Below are 23,911 nucleotides of genomic sequence, written 5' to 3' on the forward strand. Positions count from 1 at the left end.
CGGCCGTCGACCAACCAGCGGCGCCCTGGAGGAGCAGCTGACCATGTCACATGACCCCCGGCTAGCTCGCAGCTAGCCGCCTAGCATAACAGCTGATGTAGCAGCCCAGCAGAGAACAGCTGCAGCCCCCCCACCGGGACTCGATCTGGGATTCGAACCGAAGACATGAGTGAGTCAGGCCGGGGAACAGGTCGAGGTTTTCCCGCTGTGCAGAGTGAGTGGCTGCTGCGGAACTTAGCTTCGTTAGCTTCATGTTAGCAACTGCAACAAGTCAGCACTAGTGCAGCTAATGCTAATGCTAACCTGCTAACACCAGGGTGGCTGTCAAACCTGAGAGGAGACGAAACGGTGAAGAGGATTTATAGCGTTTTAAAAACCGGTTTATAAACTGCTGTTGTTTGTTTATAAACATGAATAACTTCTCTAGTTTGTTTATAAACATTTATCGCTGCTGTTGTTTGTTTCAGATTGTTTATAAACATATATAACTTCTGCTGTTTGTTCCCAGTTGATTATAAACATGTATCTCTGCTGTTGTTTGTTTTAAATTGTTTTTAAACATTTATCAATGCTGTTGTTTGTTCTCAGTTGTTTATCAATGTATAAAATAAAATGTAATATATGTTTGTTTGTTGATACACTTTATAGGTTAAAAAATATATCTATATAGAACAAACATAAGACCAGAATAAGATGTAATGAGAGATATATTTCATTTCACTTTGGTTGTTCCATTACATCTGTAAAGCACTTTGCTCAACCAAGTGGTTTTAAATTTGCTATATAAATAAAATTGATATTGACACTGACATTTCAAAATATGTCCACTCATCGTATTCGGTTTGTTTGAACTAACACGTGATTCCTGATGTTTGAACTATACGAAGTCAAACCTCTTCATCTCTCTGTTTCAGGTGAGAACAGCTGGCGCGTGTTGGTTGCCTGCGAGTCGGTGAACGTGTCTCTGCAGCTGTGACCGAAGTGGCCATGTATCCTTTCAGCCGCGAGGCGGAGACCTCTCTTCAGGACCTGTTCGAGTATTTCAAGAGGTGCCTGCAGCACGCGGAGTGGGAGCTGGCCAGTGCCTGTGTGCCACAACTGGTCCAGTCCACACACTCGGAAAACCTGCAGGACATCATCAAAGCTATCGTCTGCCACCCGTACAAGTTAGAGTGAGTCGCACATCTGTAGTTTCACGAGACTCCAGATTTTTACGTTTATTCGAGAATATGAACTGATTTATTCTGCTCTGTAGATGGGAGACTGTGGGAAGTCCACACAGACTGGCTTGGTTTTGGCTTCAGGTTTTGGAGAAATGGACGGAAGAGAAGGTAAAGATATGAAGAATTTGACACCGTCTTTGTTCATTAACACTTTCTGGTTAAATTGTCTTTAACTGGTATGTGAACTTGGGTGAAAAAGGTATTTGAAACATCACCATTAGAGTGACATGCTGTGAAAACCCTTTCTTGCTTTTACCTTCAGGTTTCTCCCGACATCAGAAGAGAGTTGGAGTTTCTTCTGCTCCTGGAGGAGCTGGGTTCAGAGGGCATAGCAGAGACTGTTCTCAAGGTCACTTTTGCTCTTGTCTTCATTTGTAACTGTAGATGATAATGACGTTTTGTTAACCCACGAACACAAACATTTCCTCATATCAAGTTTCGGATCTGTTCTTCCTTCTTTCATGTTGTGACTGTCCGGTTCATTGACAGAATACTGAGACACATTTTCCTGTCAGCAGGAGTTGCATCAGGCCTACCTGAGCAGCCAGCCGGACCACAGGGCTGCAGAGGGTTCGGGATCAACTCAAGCTGCGGTTGAGTCCTGCCTCCGAACCTTGTTGGAGAAGAAGAAGCCCAGACTGGCTCAGTGTTTAGCACATTTCTTACAGGTAGAGTCAAACCCTGAGTATCAAGACTTCCAGACAAAACACATAAATCACAATCTAAACTGTAAAACAGCTGGTGGAATTGGAGTTTTTAATGCATATTAAGTGGTTGGGTGGAAAGGTGGTTCGGACTGTAGGCTCCCGGTTCAGATCCCAGCTTGTTTGAGGCTTTTCTGTTAGTTTGCATGTTCTATTCGTGTCTACGTGGGTTTTCTCCTGGTTCTCCTGGTTCTCTGGCTTCCTCCTACAGTCCAAAGATTAAACGGAGAGTGAATCAGAGTGTGATTGGTTGTTTGTCTATGTATGTTGACACTGTGATTCACTGGTGACCCGTGTAGGGCTAAGCTCAATATATAACAACGGACAAAGTAGAATTTATATTAGCTATATATGGACAAAACATATAATTACTTTCGTTATCTCCTGCAGGACCAGTCACCCACAGAGGACCACACTCTGCAGCTCACGTTCATCCAACACCTGGCGAAGAAACTGGCAAAACCAGAGAAGAAGGCGGAGGAGTGGGTGGAGGAGATATATGCGGTGTTGGCCGTGATGCCGTGGAGCTCTGGCCGGAGCGCTGGGCAGTTTGAGGCTCTGTGTGAAGCGCTGTGGGGGGCCAGAGACGGACCCCTGAGAGAGGAGAGGGTCCTGAGCTCGCTACTCCGGCCTCAGTGCGACGCTCTGGTCTCTCTCTACTGCTCCACTGCTCTGAGGCTGCAGAGGGATCTTCTGCTGAGAAGCACGCCCGACACACAAGGTAGTCTGAGGGGGTTCTGAGGTGGTCGTGGAGGTTCGGCAAATGTTAGACATGATGTGATCTTAATAGCTCTCTTGCTACGTGCCACAGATTTGGTCGTGTAGTATATGTGATGAATTAGAAATCAGTTCCTCCTCTGAGCTAATTTTAAAAGTAACGATACTGATAAGATATTTATGGTCTGAGATTGAGATCATTACTCACAGTGTCGGAGGGAAACTGTCGGTGTCACCGCTTTCCTCTTTTTATCCCACTTCTGCTTCTGAGCGTGTCGACTCATTGTGATGACATTTATAACATGTGACAGCTTGTTTAGTCTTAGTCACAGACTTTTGATTATTCTGTCCTTTTTTTACACCACATTTAAACAGTATTTATTTTGTTTTAGAATGTGGCGTAACACCAGTGGTGATGAATGGGTGAATTTTTTTGATGTACAATTTTTAACTAGTGGTGACACAGATAGATCAAGTAAAAAAATAGAATGACACTGTTATATTGTTTAAATGTTTAAATGTCCCCTATACTTCCACTTCTTACTATTTTTCTCTCCATTGTTATTGAATTCACTCATGTATTTTTTTTAAATTACCCTGCAACTTCTTGGATTCCCTTATAATAGCAGGGTTACCGTAGGATCTAAAATAGTCTAAAATGTAATAATCTGAATTAAAGGCCTTAAAATGATTAATACCTTAAACAAGTACTAGGTCTTAAATACGTTTAGGTAAGTCTTAGTTATTTTATCATTCATTAAACGCTAGTTCCGTTGCGCTTTAAGATAAATGTGGCATGTATAGTTTGTGATGTATCTGTCATATTGGCTAAAAAGTCTTTAACTCATTGAAACCTGCAGATTCCCTGAATATATCGTTTTTCTATTTTTCATTATACAGAATCTTTTATGGACATTTTAGTTTAGTTTGATGCGCTAACACTATTGGTTTTATCTGAATCCTCCTCACAGTGGAGCTCCCTGAAGCAGAGATGCTGGCTCTGAGTCTATGTTGCCACAAGGATCGTCCCTCCATTTGGAAGACCATCTATTTCGAGTGCCTTAGCAGCGGGAAGCACTTCCTGGAGCAGGTCCTGGTAAGTGAGGAGCGACGACCGGAAAACAGTCGGCACTGAGTTTGAATAAGAAGTAATGAAGTGCAGGCCGTCCTCTCCCTCAGTAGCTTTGTAATTCGACATGTTTTTGTTGTTGGTACGGTAACGTAATGGTCCAGTAAAGTTGTTTAGCAACCGCATGTGATGAAATTCAATAATGTAATGAGATTGGTTCCTTCCTGTAGGTTACTGCACTTGACCTGGTCAAACACGAGGAGTTTTCTCAGCTGAGAGAATTAGTGCGACTGGAGTTTCAGCCATTGTCTCGTCTGCTGCTGCTGCTCGGCTGGACTCAGTGTCGCAGCCTGAGCTCGGCCCAGAAGCTGCTCAGTGTCCTTCACCACGAGCAGGTCGGTACCGAAAACCATAAGCTCTCCAGACATGTGTGTGTGTGCAGCTCCTCCTCTACAGCAGAGACTAAACACATCTCAGCAAAGAACAGATTAATTAAACACAATGAACACAACATCAAGATTATACAAAACATTTCCAAATAACACTGATACATACACAATATTTTCACCAGCAACCCAACAGATGAAAAACAAATGTGTAAACAAACACAATAAATGAATAAATTTTTGCAACATGTCCTTGTAACCTCCTGTTTCTGAAACCAAATACCAGAGAAAAACAAATCTGGTTTGAATCATAATTTAATTTCAGTGCACATTCCTTCAACCTCTCACCAAACTACAGAATCAAAGTGTAATTTAGCAGAAACGCTGATGAATATTTTCAACATAAATATGTCGTATTGTGCTGATACTGTTCCTTCACATTTTAGGCGCCAGCCAGTGACACCGTTCTGCAGGAATTTGCCAACCTCCTGTCCTCTCAGCTCGGAATACTCGAATGGTGTAAAAACAACAACCCGTAAGAATCTGCTTTTTCATTTGGGACATTTAACTGACATTGAAGTCCATCTTAGTCTCTATTCTGATCCTCCTTTGTGTCTTGTTTTGTTTCTATTCAGAGGTATTTCCACGGAGGCCTTGCTGACACAGCTTCACACCCTGGATAATCACTCAGCTCTCTATATTCTGCACACTCTGACTCCTCTGCCTCAGTTTGAGGAGCGCAGGATACTGGATCTGCTGCAGCAGCTGCCAAATCCACCAGGACCAGGTTTAAATCACCCACTTGTTTTTGGATCTGAACTATTTTCCTGAACAATCGTGTGTTTGATGTTTCATGGTGACGTAACTCTGCCTGTCGCTCTTCCTGTTTCTCTTATTTCTCACAGACGACTCTGAAGTCATCAGGACTCTGAGCCCTGGTGCACAGAGGAACGTAGTTCTGTTTCAGGGCTTCTGTGTCATGAAGTACACCATCTATGCTCTTTGTGTGAATGCACATAAATACTCAAACTGCTCCGAGTGTGAGTCCATGCATCATCAGCAGCAGCAACTGCCTACTGAAGCAGAAACAGACCAAACTCAAACCTCAACTTCCTCAGATGGTATGTCTTTCCCGTCTGTAGTGTTTTAGTTTGGTGTCACATGTTGATTCTTTTTAATGCATAAGCAGTTTATTTTGGGTCATTTATGTCATTGTAAATAATCAGAAAGGACCAGATAAAGGTATTTGTTGAGAAAAACGAAAGCCAGAAATAGTTAAACAAGTAAATCTGCAAATAAAATATGATGAAGAAGAAAAAATACACAAGGAAGACATGTGTGTGTATCATGAGACACAACATTAATCACTTGTGATATTTTCCAGGTTTCCATCTGCAGTTCCAGCACTACCTGTCAGAATGTCAGCTCTACCTGGAGGCCGTTCCAGCCATGTTCCGCCTGGAGCTCCTGGAGAACATCTTCTCCCTCCTCTTCCTGTCCACCGCTGACTTCACGCAGCAGAAGGACACCAATTCGAATGCCAGTCAGGACTGTTCATCAGACACAAGAAACACTCATGTAGAACTAGGAGCCAAAGCACAGACGGATGAGAGTGATCACTGCAGGAGCCAGAAGCTGCGTTCAAGTTCCCCAACCTCATCCCACCCTAGTCACCTGGACCTGGGACACTTCATCCAGGGCTGCAGGGGTTTTGTGGTGGATGTTGCAGCCATGGAGGGTTTCCTGAAGCTGCTGAAGGAAGGGCTGGAGGGCATGTCCGTGGGGGGTCAGCAGGAGGGGGGGAGTGCCCTGCCTCCAGAGGCTGAGGCGGCGGAGAGCCTCGGCTGCTCGGTGACCCCGGAGACATTCGGGGCTCGTCTGCAGAGGTTGTCTAAACGCACTGCAGAGGCTCAGTGGAGACTGCAGATCATCACCAGCAACCAGGGCAGCGAAAATGGTGAGAGGCACAGGCTGAGGATATTTCTTTAAGTTTATTTGATTCACTCTTCTTCTTGGTTGTGTGTATCTTTTAGCAACTTGTTGTGGAATTCACTTGCAGGCTCAGAGGGCCCCTTCCCCATGTCCACGGTCGGCTACACTGCAACTTCTCTGGAACGCAGTAGGAGCTCCAGTCTGAGGAGAAGGAAGAGACCAGGGAGGCGCGTAGCAGAGAGACAAACCTCCATAGAGAAACACAATGGAGAAGTTAGCACCAGTGCATCAGGTGAGCCAGAAGCACTGTCTGTTAGAAATGTGCATGCCCCGTCCTCATGAGAGTAACTCTTATGAAGATGTGTATGATATTTGTGGTTTGATGATGAGTTCCTTTGGCCTTTGTCAGACGGTGGAGGAGGCACATTGACAGCTTGTGTAGAAGTGGACGTCTGTCCTACCGGAGGTCCCCACAGCTGGCTGGTCCCTGCCATGCTGTCCCCTCCAGAGTCTCTGCTCATGTCCTGCATCCGCCGAGGAAACTTCATGGAAGCTCATCAGGTCTGTTCGGCAAACTGGACTTAACTTCTCCTTGTTGTGGTGGTTCCTAAACCAACCTTGTTTCCACAAAGACAATATCACTTCCATTAATAACTTAGTCCTTACTCTCGCAAATCATTTCATTACTACTACTGCAGTATCTACTGATTATGTTTATAAAAAAACCTTTATTCAACATGGTACATTAACTGAACACATTATCATTTACTACCTTCTACTTTATTGTCTTCAAGTTGAACATCATTATTATTTATTTGCTTTAAGTTGTGGCTCTGTACAGGATTTATGAGTTTACTTATCACTGTTTATTTTGGTGTTAATCAGATTTACTGACTCTTTCCGTTTCAGGTGTCTCTGGTGTTCGATCTGGCGAAGTCTCCCTGCTGTGGCGAGTTGGTTTTCATGGAGCGCTACAAAGAAGTTCTGGTGGAGCTGGAGCGGGTGGAGCAGAAGATGGATAACCAGCCCATGTCTTCGTCGTCCTCCTCCTCAGAGGGGCTGGGGTCCGCGGCTGCGTCCGGCACAGGGCGGGCTCGGCTGGGCAGCAGCGGCCTCTCCACGCTGCAGGCCATCGGGAGTGCTGCTGCTGCAGGTTCGATTTTCCGTTTGACTCTTTCCCTGCCATTCATCTCACCTAGTAACTAACTAGGTTGCCTTGAATTTAATAAATAAAATGTATATTAAACTAACTGTTGAGGCCTGGTTCAGTGTTGGTCTTGTTGCCTCAAATCAGCTCTTGTGTGCTTCGACCCTGGTGGAGCAGCTTGTTTGTCTAGTATTTTTAGTTTATTTTCTTTAAAGAATACTTGAGATGAGAGAAAGTTGTAGAAAGTTCTGGATTAGACATGTGGGTGAAGAGAGCAACTTGTTTTAGCCAGAAGAGGTTGAGCACCTTTTTTAAACTTCCTGATATGTTTATGGAACATTTGTACAAATTAATGTATCTGCAGCAGAAAACACTCGAAGTTGAGACTAAATTATGACAATAACTGTGTTTTGGAAGCAGAAAATCATTATTGATTTGTCTGGGTATGCCCGAATTATTATAGTGTATTAACAATATTATGATTATTTAAGTTGTCTAGTTTTTCAGAGATAAAAATCACAAGACTAAACTATATAATCGACTCAAATTTCACAGTATAAGGATTGTTTCCTGCTGAGTCATCCTGATTGAACCCCCGGGCTTTTCTGTCTTTCCCTGCAGGTGTTGCTTTCTACTCCGTCTCGGACATAGCAGACCGTCTCCTCAGTTCCCCCGCTCACCCGATGCCATCCCTGGAGGAGGAGTACTGGCTGAGCAGCTGCTCCTCAGACCCGTCTGGCCTCCTCACCACGCTGCTGGAGGAGCTGAGCCCAGCGGCCATGGCGGCCTTCGACCTGGCGTGCTGCCACTGTCAGCTTTGGAAGACGTCCCGGCAGCTGCTGGACACAGCGGAGCGCCGGCTCAACAGCAGCCTGGAGACTCGAGGTATGAAGACTGAATTTTAGGGTCATGGTGATTGCTACAAAGCTGATTTATTCCAACATGGTGATTGGAACAAGACCAGCTACAATTTAATGTGTTTTATCAGCCGCTTTGCACGGGTATTAATTCTGGTTTTCGTCTTTAATCCCTCTTTTCCTCTCCAGGAGTGAGAATTGACCCCAAAGTTCCTCATGCTCAGGGGATCTGTGGATTTCCAATGGTGTTACAACAGATAAGCAAGATCCTCAGTCACTTTGCAACAAACAAGGGCTCCGTCAAAACAGGTGAGTGTAAACCAGGTCGTTAAGGAAACAAGGAAATTCTTATTTTTTAATACCCCACTTACACATTTCTGATTCAGGATAAAAATACAGAAATTTAGAATAAAGGCTATTCTTCTGGTCAAATCATGGAATAAATGCAGGTAGATGCTAAATTAATCTCTTGACCAGATTGTTACTGATCCTCTTGTTCATCCGCTCTTGTTCACAGAAGCAGTTCTGGAGGACCAAGTGTTTTCCAGCCCGTTCGGCTGCTGTATTCAGGAAGTGCTCCTGTGTTGCAACCCCACCCTGACCGAGGAGAGCATCTCCGCTCGACTCAGTCTGGCTCAACGCCTGGAGACCACCCTGCACATTCTGAGCACCGCTACAGATAACACAGGTCAGCAGAGCAACCGCGTCAGATCAACTTAAGAATATCAGAAGAGTTTTACTACCTTTTATTGTTTTAAATATTCTTTGAGAGTCTGAATGTCTCACGATGTTTGACGCCTCCTCTCGTGACAGAGGGCAGCGCAGGCAGTGCTCTTCTGGCTCTGCTAGTGGAGCAGGCCAGCCTGAAGCAGGCGGAGCTCGACGTTCACCCCGTCCGCTCCAACATGAAGCAGCTGCTTCGCTCCCTGGACCAGCTCTGCCCCTTCGAGCCCGATGGAGACCTCGCCAGACCCGATTACGTTCGCAGTTTCCTTGACTACGTCAACACGTTAGCATCCGTGCTGGTGCGCAGCCTGGCTTCAGAAGGTAAAATCATTTGTCACAGAAAGTAGAAGTTTTAGCCTTTTTCACATTCTTCTCTCTTTTGCCAGTAGCAACTTCTAATTACTTTTTTTTTACCTGGTTTTCTTCTGATTTTTCTCTCCTGCTTTTTGTGTCAGACCAAAGTGGTGAAGTGAAGCTTGGGAATCCACTGCTGGTGTTGCTTCAATCCCCATTTCAGCTCCTCTCCCACCTGCTGTTTGACAGACAGGTGTCTCCTGACAGGTACGCGCAGAAAGTTGCTCAGAGTGTTAAAGAAAGTTGGAAATACTCCTGGATCTGCTTTTTTGCCAGATCCATCCCAATATGTAATGGTTCCTTTCCCACTAAGTCTTAAGAAAATAGTAGTTTGTTTAATTAGACAGTTAAAACATAACCAACTGGACAGAGGTAATGATACATTTGTCATAGAATTAGTTATTCAATGACCGTTTACCCTGCCAACAAGAGTCAGGATAGAGGAGCTGCCACAAAATGGGGAGAATTGCATCTTCCACCTTTAACATTTGTCTTCCTTTGACACTAAATTAACCACTGAGTGATTCTGACCTACTTCCTGTTCCTGTTCCTCTCCAGAGTGCTGTCCCTGCTGCAGCAGGAAGGTCTGCGACTGAGCGTCCAGCAGGTGATTGTCCAGCGATGCTGTGAGACTCTGCCCTTGTGGTTCTCTTGTCCAGCTGCTGAAACAGACTCTGATCCAACCAGAAAAGATGATGGAGTGTTCAGCGTGGCCAGCTTGTCTGCCCTGCTCCAGCAGCACGCTCAGGAGCACAAGGCAACTCTGGGAATCACAGAAACTCCTTCAGTTACTCAGTCAGATGCAAGCTCGGACTCCGAGGCCTCAGTGGAGGACAACACACCAACCAACCTCTCCACCTCGCCTCCCTCTCAGTCATCCTCCTCCTCCTCCTCCTCTTCTTCCTCAAACTCTTTCCTCCTCACACCATCGGCCCTGTCTTTCCTAAAGTCTCGCTCCCCCTTACTGGCCACGCTGGCGTGTCTGAGTGCATGTAAAGGAGAAAACGCTCGGGCACAATCTTCCGGATGGTCGGGATATTTCCGCACTGGACGTAAGGAGGTTGTCCTGGACGGTGAGCAGATTTCTCGAGAAGCGGATACTCTCCTGAAAGATTTCCCTATTCTCTGGGCCTATCTTCACTCCCTGGCTGAACCAGTGCTGGGCGCCGCGCTGACTGAGGGAGAGGGAGGCTCCGCTGGACTCGGGGCGGTGATTTGTGGGAAACCTCTCGCCACTCTCCTGCTGTCTGGGCCACAGGAAGGAGTTACCCAGGCTGTGGCAGCTGAGGCCTTCCAGAAAGCCCTCTCCTCCAAAGACCTGGCCCGGGCTCTCAGCCTACTGGAGCTGTACGGGCAAGGCTGCAGCCAGGAGGGGGCGCTGAGAGACCAGCTGCTTGCCTATGCTGCTTTGGAAGGTGAGGAAAGCTGGTAGATGCATTTTAGATTGAAGTTCATGTTGGCTCTTGCATACTGTAAATAAATGATAAAATGGTGATGTGATATAACAACGTTATCAAGTATTGATTAATCTTCATAGATTATTTATATGGGAAAAATAGGTCTCAAATGTAAGAATTGGCTGCTTTATATTTGTGTTTTAAAAGAAACAATCACACAATTAGATAACAACAAGATGAGTCTTAGTTAGTCATATAAATTTCTTTTAGATCTTGAATTTATCATTATCTTGAGATCGGAACCACATTTCAGAAAGCCATCACAATTACAGGAAAATGCAAAAATTAATTGTATAATTAATGTGAATGTCGCAGTTGTTTCAAATGTGATACATGTGTGTTTGTCTGATTGAGTTCAGATGGAGTTGAAGGCACAGGTCAGCTTTTCCGCGTGCAGGACTCGAACCTGCGAGCCCGTGTTGCCCTTCAGGCTCTGGAGCGATGGCCCCTGTCCTCCTGCCTGGAGCTGCTCGACTTCTGCCTCAGTGACCTGAGCACTGCGGCCTCGCTGAGAACCGACTTGGATCTGAAGAAGAAAGAACTGGACATCTATCGCTGGGTACAGTGTTAATCACAGAAACAGATTTTTCCATGTGCTGTAAACGGCCAAACTGACTTTGACGGGCAGGTCTGTTGTGTGTTTGCGAGAGACAGAAAAGTATCTATACATTAGTTAATATGTCACACTAAAGCAAATATACTCATGCATCTCTTGTCAGGAAAAAGCACAAGAAATAGAAATGTTACAGCTTCAACTTAAAGATGAGAAAGCGTGTGTTAAGCTTGACGTACATATTTCACATTTCATGCTTTTACTTGTTCAGTGTCAACTTGGCTTCTTTTTTTTGCGCCTGAGGATCGTTTTAATTTGACTACAGCTTGCAGGTTGGGTGTTTCATGTCTTACATAACCAAGCAGTATGTTGGTGTGGTTTGAACTTGCATGCCTCAGTTATATAATTTGACTTTCCAATGTGCCAAGTTTCCGTGCTTCCTTCTCTTCTCACAGATGTTGAATCTACAGCCTCGGTTGCCCTGGGCTACGTGGCAGGAGCTGAGGAACGAGTCGAAGACAAACCCGGAGGCCATGTTGTCCCGGATGTTGAAGGCAAAAGTAGGTCCAACAGACCTGCAGCAGTCTAGTTAATAAACTTATAAACCAACCACAATTTGACACGTACTATTATCTCGAAAATACATATTTATTAATATAATAACCATATTGTTTTGCAGGAGTTTTCTCTGTGTGCACAGTGGGTGGAGCTGTATCCTGTGTCCGAGCAGCTGAGGCTGCAGCTGAAGACTGAGCATCTGCTTCACCTGCTGGAGAAGGGACAGACAGACGAAGCTTTTCAGGTAAAAGAACACAAACTTGTTCCAAATGCAGAGGAAAATCCTATAATGGAATGAATATACATTTATACATGTACAAATATATAGCTTGTCGAGTACAACACAATCTCTGAGCCCATTGGCTACTGTCTGATGACAAATTAGACTTTTTGCCCAAATCTTGTCCCTCACCAACAGATTCTGTTTATTCACATGCAGAATCTTTTGATAGTGTTTACATACATCATAATGCATAATTATATACATATACGCTACACTGTATGAAAGTCCTCGTCAGATAAACAAAAGTAATCCTGCAGCTTTTTCTGTGGTTCTCCTAATTTCTGCTTGGTCCCCCTCTTTCTTTTTTCTCTGTATCCCTTGTGTCTTCAGTTACTCGAGGGCCTCTCTGATTTCGTGGTCGGCCTGGAGATCTGTGAGCACGCTCTGGACCGCTGCCCCGGCCTGGCTGCCTGTCACTTCCTGGCTGACTATCTCACCCTGCATTTCCAGAGGCAGGTGTCTCCCTCGCGACGACAACACATCCACGCTCTTCATCTGGGCTCGAAGGTTTGTGAATGTGAAGATGTGCACTGATCCAGTTAACCTGTACGATAAGGACAGGAAGTGTAGTTTGTTCTCATACGTCCCATTAGTTGTGTTTTTAGTAACTGGAATTTCACTTGGCATCATCATCTGTCAGGGTTCAATAAAGTTTTTCTTGAAACTTGATTACACAGCCAAACCTTCATGCTTCTGGGAAGTCTGACTTCAGTCATTAGAGATCACCACCACTCATTATATAATGTATTACATAACACTCTGCGTGAATTCTTAATTTCTGCTTTGATATAGTTTTTCTACAATGTTAAATGAGCATGTTAAATATAACTAAACTTTAATAAATTCCAGACAATGTGTATGTACAAGTCAAAAGTTTATGAGCTGGACACCGTAAATATGTCATTACAACCAAATGACGTGTGCACACTTGACTGCTTTAACGAAAATGATGTTTTATACCATAGGAGCCTTTTCCTTTGACAGCAGCTGAATTGCTTCATATCCTAAAGTTGTGTTAATATCAGTGACTGTGTCTCCTCCTCCAGGTGCTACTGACTCTGCCCCCAGCAGCCAGGCACGATTACTTCCCCCTGCTGTCCGAGCCTCTGCTGATGCTGGAGCAGCTTCTGATGAACCTGAAGGTGGACTGGGCCGACCTGGCAGTGAGAACCCTGCGGAGCCTCGTGGTGGGTCAGGAGGCCGGCTTTGGATCCGAAGCCATCGATACTCTCCTGGCAGACTACGCCTCCAGGGCCCTGGACTTCTCCTGTGCCCCCAGAGAGCGGAGCAGATCCGGTCAGAGCACAGCACACAGTGGCAATGACATGTGCAGATACAGCGCAATACTTTTTATTTAAATATTTCCGAAACTCTTATTGTAGTAGTTTTTGAAGCTTATTTTTGTAGCTAAAAAGTGAATCTTGTAGAAAATATTGACACAAACTTGCTGAATGCTGCTCTCAAGCTCAACTAATTGCTGGCTTTTCTGTTTCGCATATATGTCCATGGCTATAATGATATATTTTACATTTTCCAGACTCTGTGATCAGCCTCCAGGACTCGCTGATGCAGTGTCCTGCTCAGGACAGCTGCTCCCTATCGTCCAGTCAAATCGAGTCTCCAACGCCCTCCACAAGTGAGACATTTGCACATGTTTAACAGCGATAAAATACTGATGTGATACTTAATGTGTTAGTTAACGAGTCTGTTTTTACACAGTTGAGGGAAATTCTCTCAAAGCACATTGAACATTTGCAGATTAACTGAAAATTGTAAAAGATTCAGATAATGTTTTCTTCTGGTTCTTATGTATCTGCTGTAAATTCTATGTTAGTTGCACTTGTGCTGATTTAGGTTCCCAGTTTAAACAGTGCGTTCTTAATATTTCATCACAGGCAGCACTCCTACACGCACTTCCTCCTCGAACAGCTTGGACAGGGAGAAGGATCGAAGCTCAGCAGGGAAGAAACGTCGCTCGCCTGCCAAGTTCCAGCCTCCGGATCAGCCCCCCGGCCGTAAAGACTGGGTCCCTGACACCCAACAGCATGTGTGCATGGTCTGCCACCGAGAGAGGTTCACCATGGTGAGTGGGTCAAACGCTGCGAGACTCACTGGCGTTCTCATAAATCACAAAGACATACTTGCTACTTGTATTTTAGGTAGTTAATGCCTGTGGAGATATAAAAACGAATTAGATAACACAACCTTTTCCATACACAAGATTTGTTTCCTATTCAGGCCAGTGTTAATAATGAATGAAAGTTTTATTTAACTTTTTGTTCCTCTCTATAAAATACATCTTTATAAATTCTGTCTTTTTCTAAAGGGATGACTACACAGTTCTTATCGAAAAAAAATTCTAATTAAAAAAGGAAATTAACATTGCTGTTGATTTTAAAATGTCTAGGATCCAACATTAAACTTTTCTCTGTTAGTAATTGTTGTCTTTTAATTTTTCTCTCCACACTTTAGTTCAACAGACGGCATCACTGTCGGAGATGCGGCCGGCTTGTTTGTCACGCGTGTTCTGAGCGTAAGATGCTGGTGGATGGAAGTCCAGGAGAAGAAGTCCGAGTCTGTGACCAGTGTTACACCTACTTCCACGCAGAGTAAGATCCTGTAGAAATCACTTTACACTGTTCAGTTAATGACAAAACTCTGACAACTGTTTTCCTGTAGTTTGACATTTTTTTTATGGAATAATATATATTGTTTGGTTCAAATAGAATATAGTTTAATTTAAGACATATCTTTTACCTTCAGAGCATTTGACAGCGAGATGCGGCTTCAGCAATGGACTGGAATAAACCAGTTACACAACATTCAAACACATGAGGAGTTGTTCTTTTTATAGAAAATCATGGGATTTTACCACAAAATGTTGAACTTTGTACCTTAACGCTGCGATTACCGGTCTGGAGTCATGTTTTAAATAGAAATGTGCTTGTGATTTGAATTTTTTTTTTATTTTCAATTTGCAGTTCTGACGATGAGCTGGAACAAGCTGAAGGTACGAGTACAACATCAACTTCCTCTTTGCTGTACTAGAGAAGGGAAACAGTATTTTTCCATATAACAGGATGGAGAATGTATCTTTTATAAAGTGTTTATTATATATGAAAACATTGATGTTTAACTCCTCGTGTGTTGGCTGTGCAGTGGCTGGTGGCCTCGTGGTGACAGAGGAAGACTTAGACGGGATGATGCATCTGCCTGAAGTGATCCAGCAGCAGATCCAACTCAGCACCAACTCTGCAGAGAACCAGCTGCTGCGGAGCGAGTTCTACTACGAACAGGTCTGGATCTGAACATTTATCAACACACAGGTGTGAAAAGGACTGAGCTCTGTGCAGGTTACATTCACACATTCCTCATCCTCTGCTTGTTTGCATCGAGAGCAACAGAAGCAAAGCAGAAAGATCTCAAACACTCGTTTTCACACCTCTTGTGTTTCTTGTCTTAAACTCTCAATGTATCACTGAGTTTGGTGCAACAAGCATAAAGATTAAGGTTGTTTTTCTGCATATATACAGCATCGTTAAAAACCAGTCGGCCTCTTGTGGAATTTTCCCGGAGGATACATCAAGATTAACAATGTTCTTTTCTCAAAACCCTCTAGGCTCCCAGTGCATACCTCTGCGTGGCCATATTGTCTCTGCACAGCGACCAGACAGCGTGTGGACACCAGCTCATCGTCCACTGCCGCTCTCTGTCCTGCAAGCTGACCAACCCGGAGGTGGACGCCTGCCTCCTCACCGACATCATGCGGCAGCTGCTCTTCAGCGCCAAGCTGATGTTCGTCAAGGTCGGCCGCAGCCAGGATCTGGCCTTGTGTGACAGGTGAGATTGATGTGATGTTGTTTTTTTTGTTTTTTTTTAACAATCTGTTTATTGAATTTTTTACATAATTAACAAACAAACAATACTGTTCCATAAATAACAATTACAGATGTAATTTCAACATACCACGGAACAGATACCAACCCCCCACACAGGCACCTAGCCCCAACAGATGAGCACATATAGTTGAAAAATAAAGAATTGAAAAGAATAGATGACATAAATCATAATAATAATAATAACAATATAATAGTAATACTAAAAATAAATGAATAAATAAATAAATAGATACATACGATCAATACTAAAAAAAAAAAAAAAAAAAAAGTATTAAGAAAAAAAAAAAAATAAATAAAAGAAAAGAAACACAAGTTCAGCAAGGCAGTATTTAGCTCACAGTGATCAGACAGCTTGTGCTATTGACATAAGACAAAAAGGGATTCCAGGACTTCTCAAGATTGATGTGATTCTTGAGGTCATTTCCTGTGTGTCACTGTCACTTCTGTTTGTCTCACTCACTGTTGTTTCCACAGTTACATCAGTAAAGTCGACGTGCTTAAGATTCTGGTGGCGGCAAATTACAAATACGTTCCTTCACTGGACGATATTCTGGAGACGTCTGCTGTCACGCGTCTTCGTAATCAGCTGCTGGAGGCCGAGCACTACCAGCTGGCAGTGGAGGTGAGGCTCATGGTGCTTTATTCACATTATTCATTGTCTCACATGTATTTGTACAGGACCCTGCACAGAATTCTTGTCAGGCAGTGTATTAATCCACCAAACCTAAATTAAATAAAAGTTATATCTCTGAAAACTCAACGTCATGGCTGCTTCTAACTTTCCTCGGTGTTTGGCTGCTAGGTGTCCACCAAGAGCGGCCTGGACCCTGGTGGCGTGTGGCAGGCGTGGGGGATGGCCTCTCTGAAGGCAGGGAACCTCTCAGGGGCGAGGGAGAAGTTTTCCCGCTGCCTGAAAGGTCCAGTGGACAGAAACCAGCTCAGCCAGGGTCCGTTACTGCTGCAGGAGATCGTCCAGCACCTGGAGACCATCGTACGACCCACTGGTGCCACGGTAGGATGACGCTGTCACTGTGGTGGTGTTACCTAAATGCTGCTGCCACTGTGTAAGGCTGGGGTCGATGAGTCATGGTTAGCCACAATGACTGGCCACAAGTACAGCACAACAATTGGAACTTGTGTATATATGTATAGTGTAAGATTTTCCATATGGCAAAAGGAAAAAAACACAATGGCAAAATAATTGACCAAAAAATCAAATCTAAAATATATAAACATTAAATATCGCTGACTATTTATTCTATCTTTCTAACTCTGTAATTGTATGATGACACTTAGTGGTCAGGTTGAGTCAGAGTCTGGACCGGTCACACAGAATGTGCAGAGCTACACCCCCCCCTCCGTCCTCCTGGAATATGAAACCATAAGAATCTCACACGTATCGTCCGGTGCCAGGGGACAGAGGCTATAAATTAATATTTTCCCCTCGATGTGGAGAAGATCTTAAATTATCTGTGGTGTGTGTTGACCTGGATTCATGTCGGTGCTTTGCTCAGTTTGTTTGGCTCTGCATTTGTTTGTTCTGTCTGACCCCATTATGAACTTTGAATAAAAGCAGCACTGCATTCTTCTTCATGAATTGGGATGTTAAACAGCATATCCATCAGAGCATAGTTTAACTATCCTTTTGTCTTCTGTTTGTCTCTGTGTCAGTCTTCTGGCGAGGACATCTTGGCATCGCTGCGGGAGCTGGAGGACGTGCTGAGCGACACGAGTCCTGCCGAGCGACCCGAGGGACCGACGCTGAGCTGCGACCTCAACCAGGAGTGTCTCTACTACCTGCACTCGTACGGCACTCACCTGGCACTCATCAGCTTCTGGGTGCGGCACGACTCCATGACCGAGGCCCTGACGTACCTGCTCAACAAGGTGAGACATTGATCTCTGGGTATGTCTCGCTGGAATTCATCATAGAACCCTGTCTACAACTTTCAGATTTGATTTGACTCCCGTTGTTGCTAAGATCTCAGATTTCCCGTAGTTAACAAGGTGTATTAAAGCTGGAGTTTGAGTAATACTATTAACATCAGGTGAATCTATATATATATATATATATATATCCAAGATTTATATCCGGCATCTGTGGCAACATTCCTGCCTTGTTGCACTGGTAGCAATGCGTATTACATCAGTCAGCAATGATTGGTTTACCAGAGCTAAATATGGGAGCCTTCATTATGAGAGAATGCTGGCAGAAATATCTAGGGTGTAGCGTTCGGCGTCCATGGCGAAGTCATGAGTCACAATCACATGTCGCCGGTGTTTGTTTAAATACTTTCACTGCCAGAGAAGTTCGGCCCTGCGTGTTTCCTAACTCTGTTACATTTGCATGTTCCCTGGAAAGTCCGTTTATTTGCCCCAGTTTGTTTTGAATGGAGACAAAATGCAGTTCCGTGACTAATCGACCCTCGAAAAGAAGCTGACGTGTGTTTTCCTGCCTCGTCACGGCTCAGGAGTGCCCAGAGGAGGTGTTTCTGGACGGAGTGTTGCAGCCCAGCCTGGAGCGCGGGCGTCTTGGCACGCTGGAGGGGATACTGGAAAAGCTGGACCCGGGCCTGGAGACGTGCAGCCGCTACCTCATCGCCTCCTGCCAGTTCCTGCAGCGGCGAGGATACTTCAATACGCTCTACCAGCTCCAACAGTTCATGATGGTTAAGAGTCTTTTCATGATTTTTCACATTTGTTTTTTATCACGTTAGACTTTAAGTAGCATTTGAAAGTAAAAAAGAAAGACTGATGAGAGAGCAGAGTGGGGAAAAATGCAGCCAATTCAAAATCATCCAACCTCAAATTAGTGTTGACTCTTTTCTCCCAGACAGGCAGGCTCTTGACTGTCTTAGTGGCCTAATGGTTAAGATATGCACGTTATATTAAATTATATAGTAAAAGCATCAGATATTGTTAGATTCCTGACAGAAAATGAAATCGTACCTCTTTAGTAATACTTCAAACATTCTGTACCTGGACAGGATCATGTACGTGCAGCCATGACCTGCATCCGATTCTTCACACACGGAGCCAGCTCATACCTTCAGCTGGGAGAACAGCAGGTATGTTTCCTTTTCCCACAGCTATGCAGTCTGCAAAGTTTTTAACGACTGTTTCCTGCTTGTTTGACGACGTGCGTCTGCCTTTGATCTTGCACAGCGCTGGCTGGTCCAAGCCAAAGAGCACCTGAGGGCGTATCTTCAGGAGCTGCAAGGCCGGGGCGCCGGGAGGAGGAAATCTCAGGTCAACTCGATTAGGAAGATGATGTCGTCCAGTGACGTGTCCAGGTTATTTCATATATCTTTGTTTCAGTGTCACAGGATTTAAAGGGACTCTTACCTTTGTTGCATTTGAGAATCACAGCACATTCGAATCATCCCGCCTTCCTCCAATGCCCCACCCCCTCGTTCCCATCCGCGGTGTTTTAAACTTTTGTTTTTCCCCCTGGGAGCGGCTGTTTCAGTACGCCGTGGACCACTTTGGTCTGCCATCGTCAGTCGCTACGGTCGATACGGTCGCTACTCGCTACTGTCTGCCGTGGAATCAAAACAAACCCTATAGTTGAGGACGCGCCTTGATGACGCGAGCCCGAATGCGCCACAAGAAGCAGACGTGCTTCCTGTCTGTTTCCATGCAGCAAACAGACAGGTCTGTCGGCCAATAAGGTCCTTCGGTCCGAAGAATTTTATTGGTTGAAGTTTTCACTAAATATTACGAGAGTGAAATAATTGTTTGCTTTAACTCCTGGTGGGTCTGTCTTGCATTTTAGAGTGTCATTACCTTATTAATACCAATTTAACCTTATCCACAAAAAGTGTAAAAATGCAACAAAGGTAAGAGTCCCTTTAAGTAGATCCGTACTATTGCCTGTTTATCGGAGAAAGGAAAGTATCATTAGCGTGTCTACTTCCTGTCAAGTAGACTCTTATGTGTGGTCCTCTGCTGTCTCTCAGGCACATGAACACGATTGAGCTCCAGCTGGAAGTGACCCGGTTCCTGGCTCGCTGTGAGAACGCTGCTTCCGCCAAGAGTCCACCGACCAGCACACCTTCCTCCAAGTCCTCTGCATCCAGTTCCCCACCCACACTGTTTGGAGGGAGTCCCATGAAGGTTGAGGTCGCCTGTAAGGTGAGGTTTCACTCGGGATCCTCCCAGTACTCAACAATCAAATGCCCCATTGGATCAAGGTGGTTTTAAAATACTGACTGACTTTATTCTTGGGATAAAACCCTGAATTAGAGATGTAGTGCAGATATAACAAAGGAATTGGTTATGAAAGTGAGAATACAGTCAAATGTATGTGTGAATACAATATTAAATACCTGTTTTTTGTTATATTTTGGAAACATGGAAACTTTTTGTGTAAAATACAGTTATTACACCTTTAATTGCAGGTCATGCTCGGAGGAAAAAACATAGAGGAGGGGTTTGGCATTGCCTACAGAGTCATACAGGTACGTTCCCACATGAGTCAGACTTTGTTCTTCTTTTCAAACTAGATTTATTTCATTCAAGTGATACTGTTAACTTACTCATGCAGCAGGATGTGACAGGTCCTCATCAGAGTTTTACATGTCTCTGTCTCCTCCTCGCTCAGGACTTCCAGCTGGAGGCGCAGGCCGTCTTCATGCGTGCCGGTCAGAGGCTCGTCAGGCAGCGGCAGTACGGCGCCGTGCGGCAGCTGTTCAAGTGCGTCAGCGAATCAGGCACCGCCACCAAGAACGACTGCGACGCCCTCATCCTCAGCTGTGTCTCCATCGCAGATAAGGGGCCGTCTGATGTGAGTGGCCGAGGCCCTTTGGGAACGTTAGATACCGACGAGAGTTTATTATGTCAACAGAGTTTGACCGTGACTTGGCTCCATGTTGTTCTTTTGGTCACAGAGACGTTTGTTGTCCTTTTTCTGATTTAGGCGAGGGAGCTGGAAAGTCTCATCCTAGAAACCAAGAGCACAGAGAGCAAGGTAGTGTGAAGCTGATCATGTTCTGTTCTCCTCCGTCTTCCAACCTGAATATTTGGTTTTACAATCGTCCTGCTGGAGAACAACATGAAACTCTCTTCACATCTCTCGTGTGTCTGCAGATCAAAGCTTACCTGCTGTGCGGTAAACTGCGGCCAGCGTACCTGCTCGCCGTCAAGCTGGAGGCGAGCCGCGCCGGCCCGTTGGTCCAGGACGTCCTCCAGGCGGCCGAGGGAGCGCAGGACTCCGTGATGCAGAACATCTGTCGCCAGTGGCTGTCTGAACATCTCAACAAGTCATCTCAGCAGCGCCCGGGCCGGCCCACGGCCAGGTAGCACCACGACAGGGGGGGTCACACCGAGCACTTAACCTGAGAAACGGAGCACAAGCGAGAGGATTCAGGGTTTCTGGTGTCACACAGGTCTATAGATGTGTGGCTGAGTGACATCAATATGACTGCAGCTCATATCTGCCACAGATTATAGTGGATCATGGTTGAAACAGAGCACTTTCAATCCACTAGTTTATTGAAACATCAGAAAATTCAAGATTGAACCACTTTTCGAGAGATCCTCTGTTCTGTGATGAGATCGTTCAACCTCTCCCACTTGGTCTTTGTCTCCAGATGCCTCAACACCAGCATTAACTGTGTAGCTAGGATCTAACCAAGCATTCAGAGGTTTCCTCTGTTTTAGAATCACACTCAAAAAACGCCCTGCGTCTCCTGATGGACAGTTTGAGATTTGCTTTAGAATCGATGCAGCAGAACCAGAAATATCTTCTTCTTCTTGTCTAAACCAGGCTCCTACTTTATCCATTATGCAACTTGACTGTCCATAGTTCAGTCAGATGTTTGTTTGTCATGGTAACAGGATAATTCTGCCCTGGGTGCTGGCCTCAGAGGAGGAGTGGCCTCCACCGACTCATCCCCAGCGGACGTGACTCAAATGACATTAGTTAAGGTGATTTATCTGATTTCACGCAGCTCCCAGTGGAGACACAACCGCTTCATACAGCAACAACACACTCTGATGTGTGAAATTCGATCACTATTAACCAAAGTAAGACAGTTTTTAATATTTTGTTATGTGCGGACTGTTAATTGGAGCTAGAATGATGTACTGGAATAAGAAAGAATGGATTTGATTTCTATGCTAACATTTTACTAAATTGTCAATTCATTTGAAATCTGTGTTCTGACCTCCAGTGGGTTTAAGTCTGAACTCACTGCAGTGATGTATGGTGTGTGTGTGGATTCCTGACTCGAGCCCTCGGGACCAGTCAGGACTTGTCGGCACCTGATGAATTGTGCTGTGTTTCGAACAGAAATGTTTTAAAATCATATTTAGGTCACAAAAATAATAATGTTGGGCCTGAGCTTCACCCTCATGTACAGGTGACCTCGATGACCCTGTCAGGTCTCTGTTGAGCTGCCACACTTCCTGTCCACACACGCCACTGATACCAGGTCAGAGCCTGTGACTCAGAGGTGAAACAGACATTGAGGGCAGTGGACGGGTCTAGAAACCCTGATGATCCCCGTCTCCGTTTGTCCGTCTGCAACACGAACGATTCACCAACGTGCTTTATTTACATTCTTTAAATATTTTGCTGTTATCTCTCATCTGTAGTGAACTTGAGATTGAACACATGTGACTGCGCTGGAGTCACAACAGACACAGTTACACAACACATGCATATCTTTGCAGTGAGGCAGTATTTGACGAAGGTTTGTCTCCTACCTCAACCTAAAGGGAAAATGTCTCCGACTGACTGGAAAGCCTCTAGTTACATGAAGGTCTTTCTTCTCCTCATTTCTATTTCCTCGTTGCGTCTGTGTGTGTGTTTAAGGTTTTTTTATTCAGGCGTAAAAAAGAAGTGTAATCTGCCAAGAACTGTACATGTGAAAAAAGAAGTCCTGTTTTTTGTAATCCTGTTGAGGCTATTTCCCTGTTTTACATTGTACAGCACCTTTTCTGTCCAGCTTTCAGCGAATGTTCCCTTTTAACAAGGGAAGTCAAACAGTATTTAAGGGCATCTGAAGAGTTTTAGGTTGGATACACAAAGGGACCACTTACAGATCAGGTTTAATTCATCATCCATAGAATCAACTCTGTCGTGATTCGTCCCGTCTCTGGATGGATGGTTTTTACGTCTCCTCTTGTGTCATTGGGTGTTTTTGGTTGTGATTACTCAGAGTCTCTCATTTTAAATTTGGGCTTTGTTCTCATTGGAAAGTCGTAATAATGAACTTACACAGATAATGAGTCGTATAATGTTACTAAAAAGGGATCTAACCGTGCTCATGTGATGTTTGTCGATGTGTTTTGTTGTTTCTCCTGTTTTTCCACTAACCTTGAGACGGGAAAGTTAAGTGGAAACGTAGTGACGCCATGAATCTTATCTTTTAATTCTCTCACACGACAATCGCTCATATCGCTGAAGCTGCCTTGTTTAGAATGTTTATTTCCGAGCTGTTCTGATCTCACGGTCAGGAAGTACGCCTTCATTTCAGAGGAGATACTGGGTTCTCTCTCTCTCTGCCTCGAGTCCCAGTGCTGCACTGGTCTGAGGACTGACGCCCACAGTTCTACCAGTGAGGATGGGCGAGAGATGGAAAGAAACCAGTTCAGAGTTTTGAGATGTACGCGTACGACATTCTTGCACTTCGACTGTTGTCTCATCACTGCCGCACTTTATATTAATGAGTTTTTAAAAAAAATGAACTTCTTTAGGGGGAAAAATGGAAATACTGAATAAAGTAACTGCTTCACTGATACAGGAAGTCATGATTTTGAAATGTACTGGATTTTGCCATCCCTTGTAAAAATGAAAAAATGAAACAATAAAAGGACATGTAATAAAAACTTTGAGTGGATGCTTAACTTTAATAGGGCTTCTTAATATTTAAAGGAAAGTGAATCATTTCCAGTAGTTAGATAAAAATAACTAGATCTAGTAACTAGTTCCACTTTAAGTTTGTTTGTTTGTACAACACCAAGCTAATGCTAACTTAACGTAAAGACCGAGTTTTCCAAATCTTTAACTTAACTCTTGTTATAAAGGGAACTAGGGCTACG

At 44.4% G+C, this 23,911-nt stretch overlaps 1 protein-coding gene across 1 annotated transcript; it reads left to right on the forward strand.

The window, feature by feature from the left end:
- Positions 1-95: 95 nt before the first annotated feature.
- zfyve26 (zinc finger, FYVE domain containing 26) lies at positions 96-23,539 on the forward strand. The gene is made up of 43 exons (XM_061082315.1): positions 96-214; positions 915-1,172; positions 1,256-1,331; positions 1,486-1,572; positions 1,742-1,891; positions 2,318-2,648; positions 3,616-3,740; positions 3,944-4,108; positions 4,546-4,634; positions 4,735-4,886; positions 5,005-5,220; positions 5,484-6,056; positions 6,159-6,323; positions 6,441-6,592; positions 6,941-7,184; positions 7,800-8,063; positions 8,225-8,344; positions 8,553-8,723; positions 8,849-9,082; positions 9,217-9,322; positions 9,674-10,530; positions 10,932-11,131; positions 11,581-11,685; positions 11,805-11,927; positions 12,297-12,473; positions 13,013-13,262; positions 13,504-13,602; positions 13,862-14,049; positions 14,439-14,575; positions 14,948-14,976; positions 15,126-15,262; positions 15,586-15,806; positions 16,340-16,487; positions 16,668-16,877; positions 17,537-17,752; positions 18,337-18,534; positions 18,853-18,933; positions 19,031-19,158; positions 19,825-19,999; positions 20,266-20,325; positions 20,469-20,651; positions 20,784-20,834; positions 20,954-23,539. Exons 2-43 carry the CDS (start codon positions 988-990, stop codon positions 21,164-21,166), a joined length of 7,791 nt encoding a protein of 2,596 aa, XP_060938298.1. The 5' UTR covers positions 96-214; positions 915-987; the 3' UTR covers positions 21,167-23,539.
- The last annotated feature ends 372 nt before the right edge of the window (positions 23,540-23,911 follow it).

This window comes from Limanda limanda, chromosome 12, assembly GCF_963576545.1.
Source record: "Limanda limanda chromosome 12, fLimLim1.1, whole genome shotgun sequence".
In the NCBI taxonomy this organism is placed as follows: Eukaryota; Metazoa; Chordata; class Actinopteri; order Pleuronectiformes; family Pleuronectidae; genus Limanda; species Limanda limanda.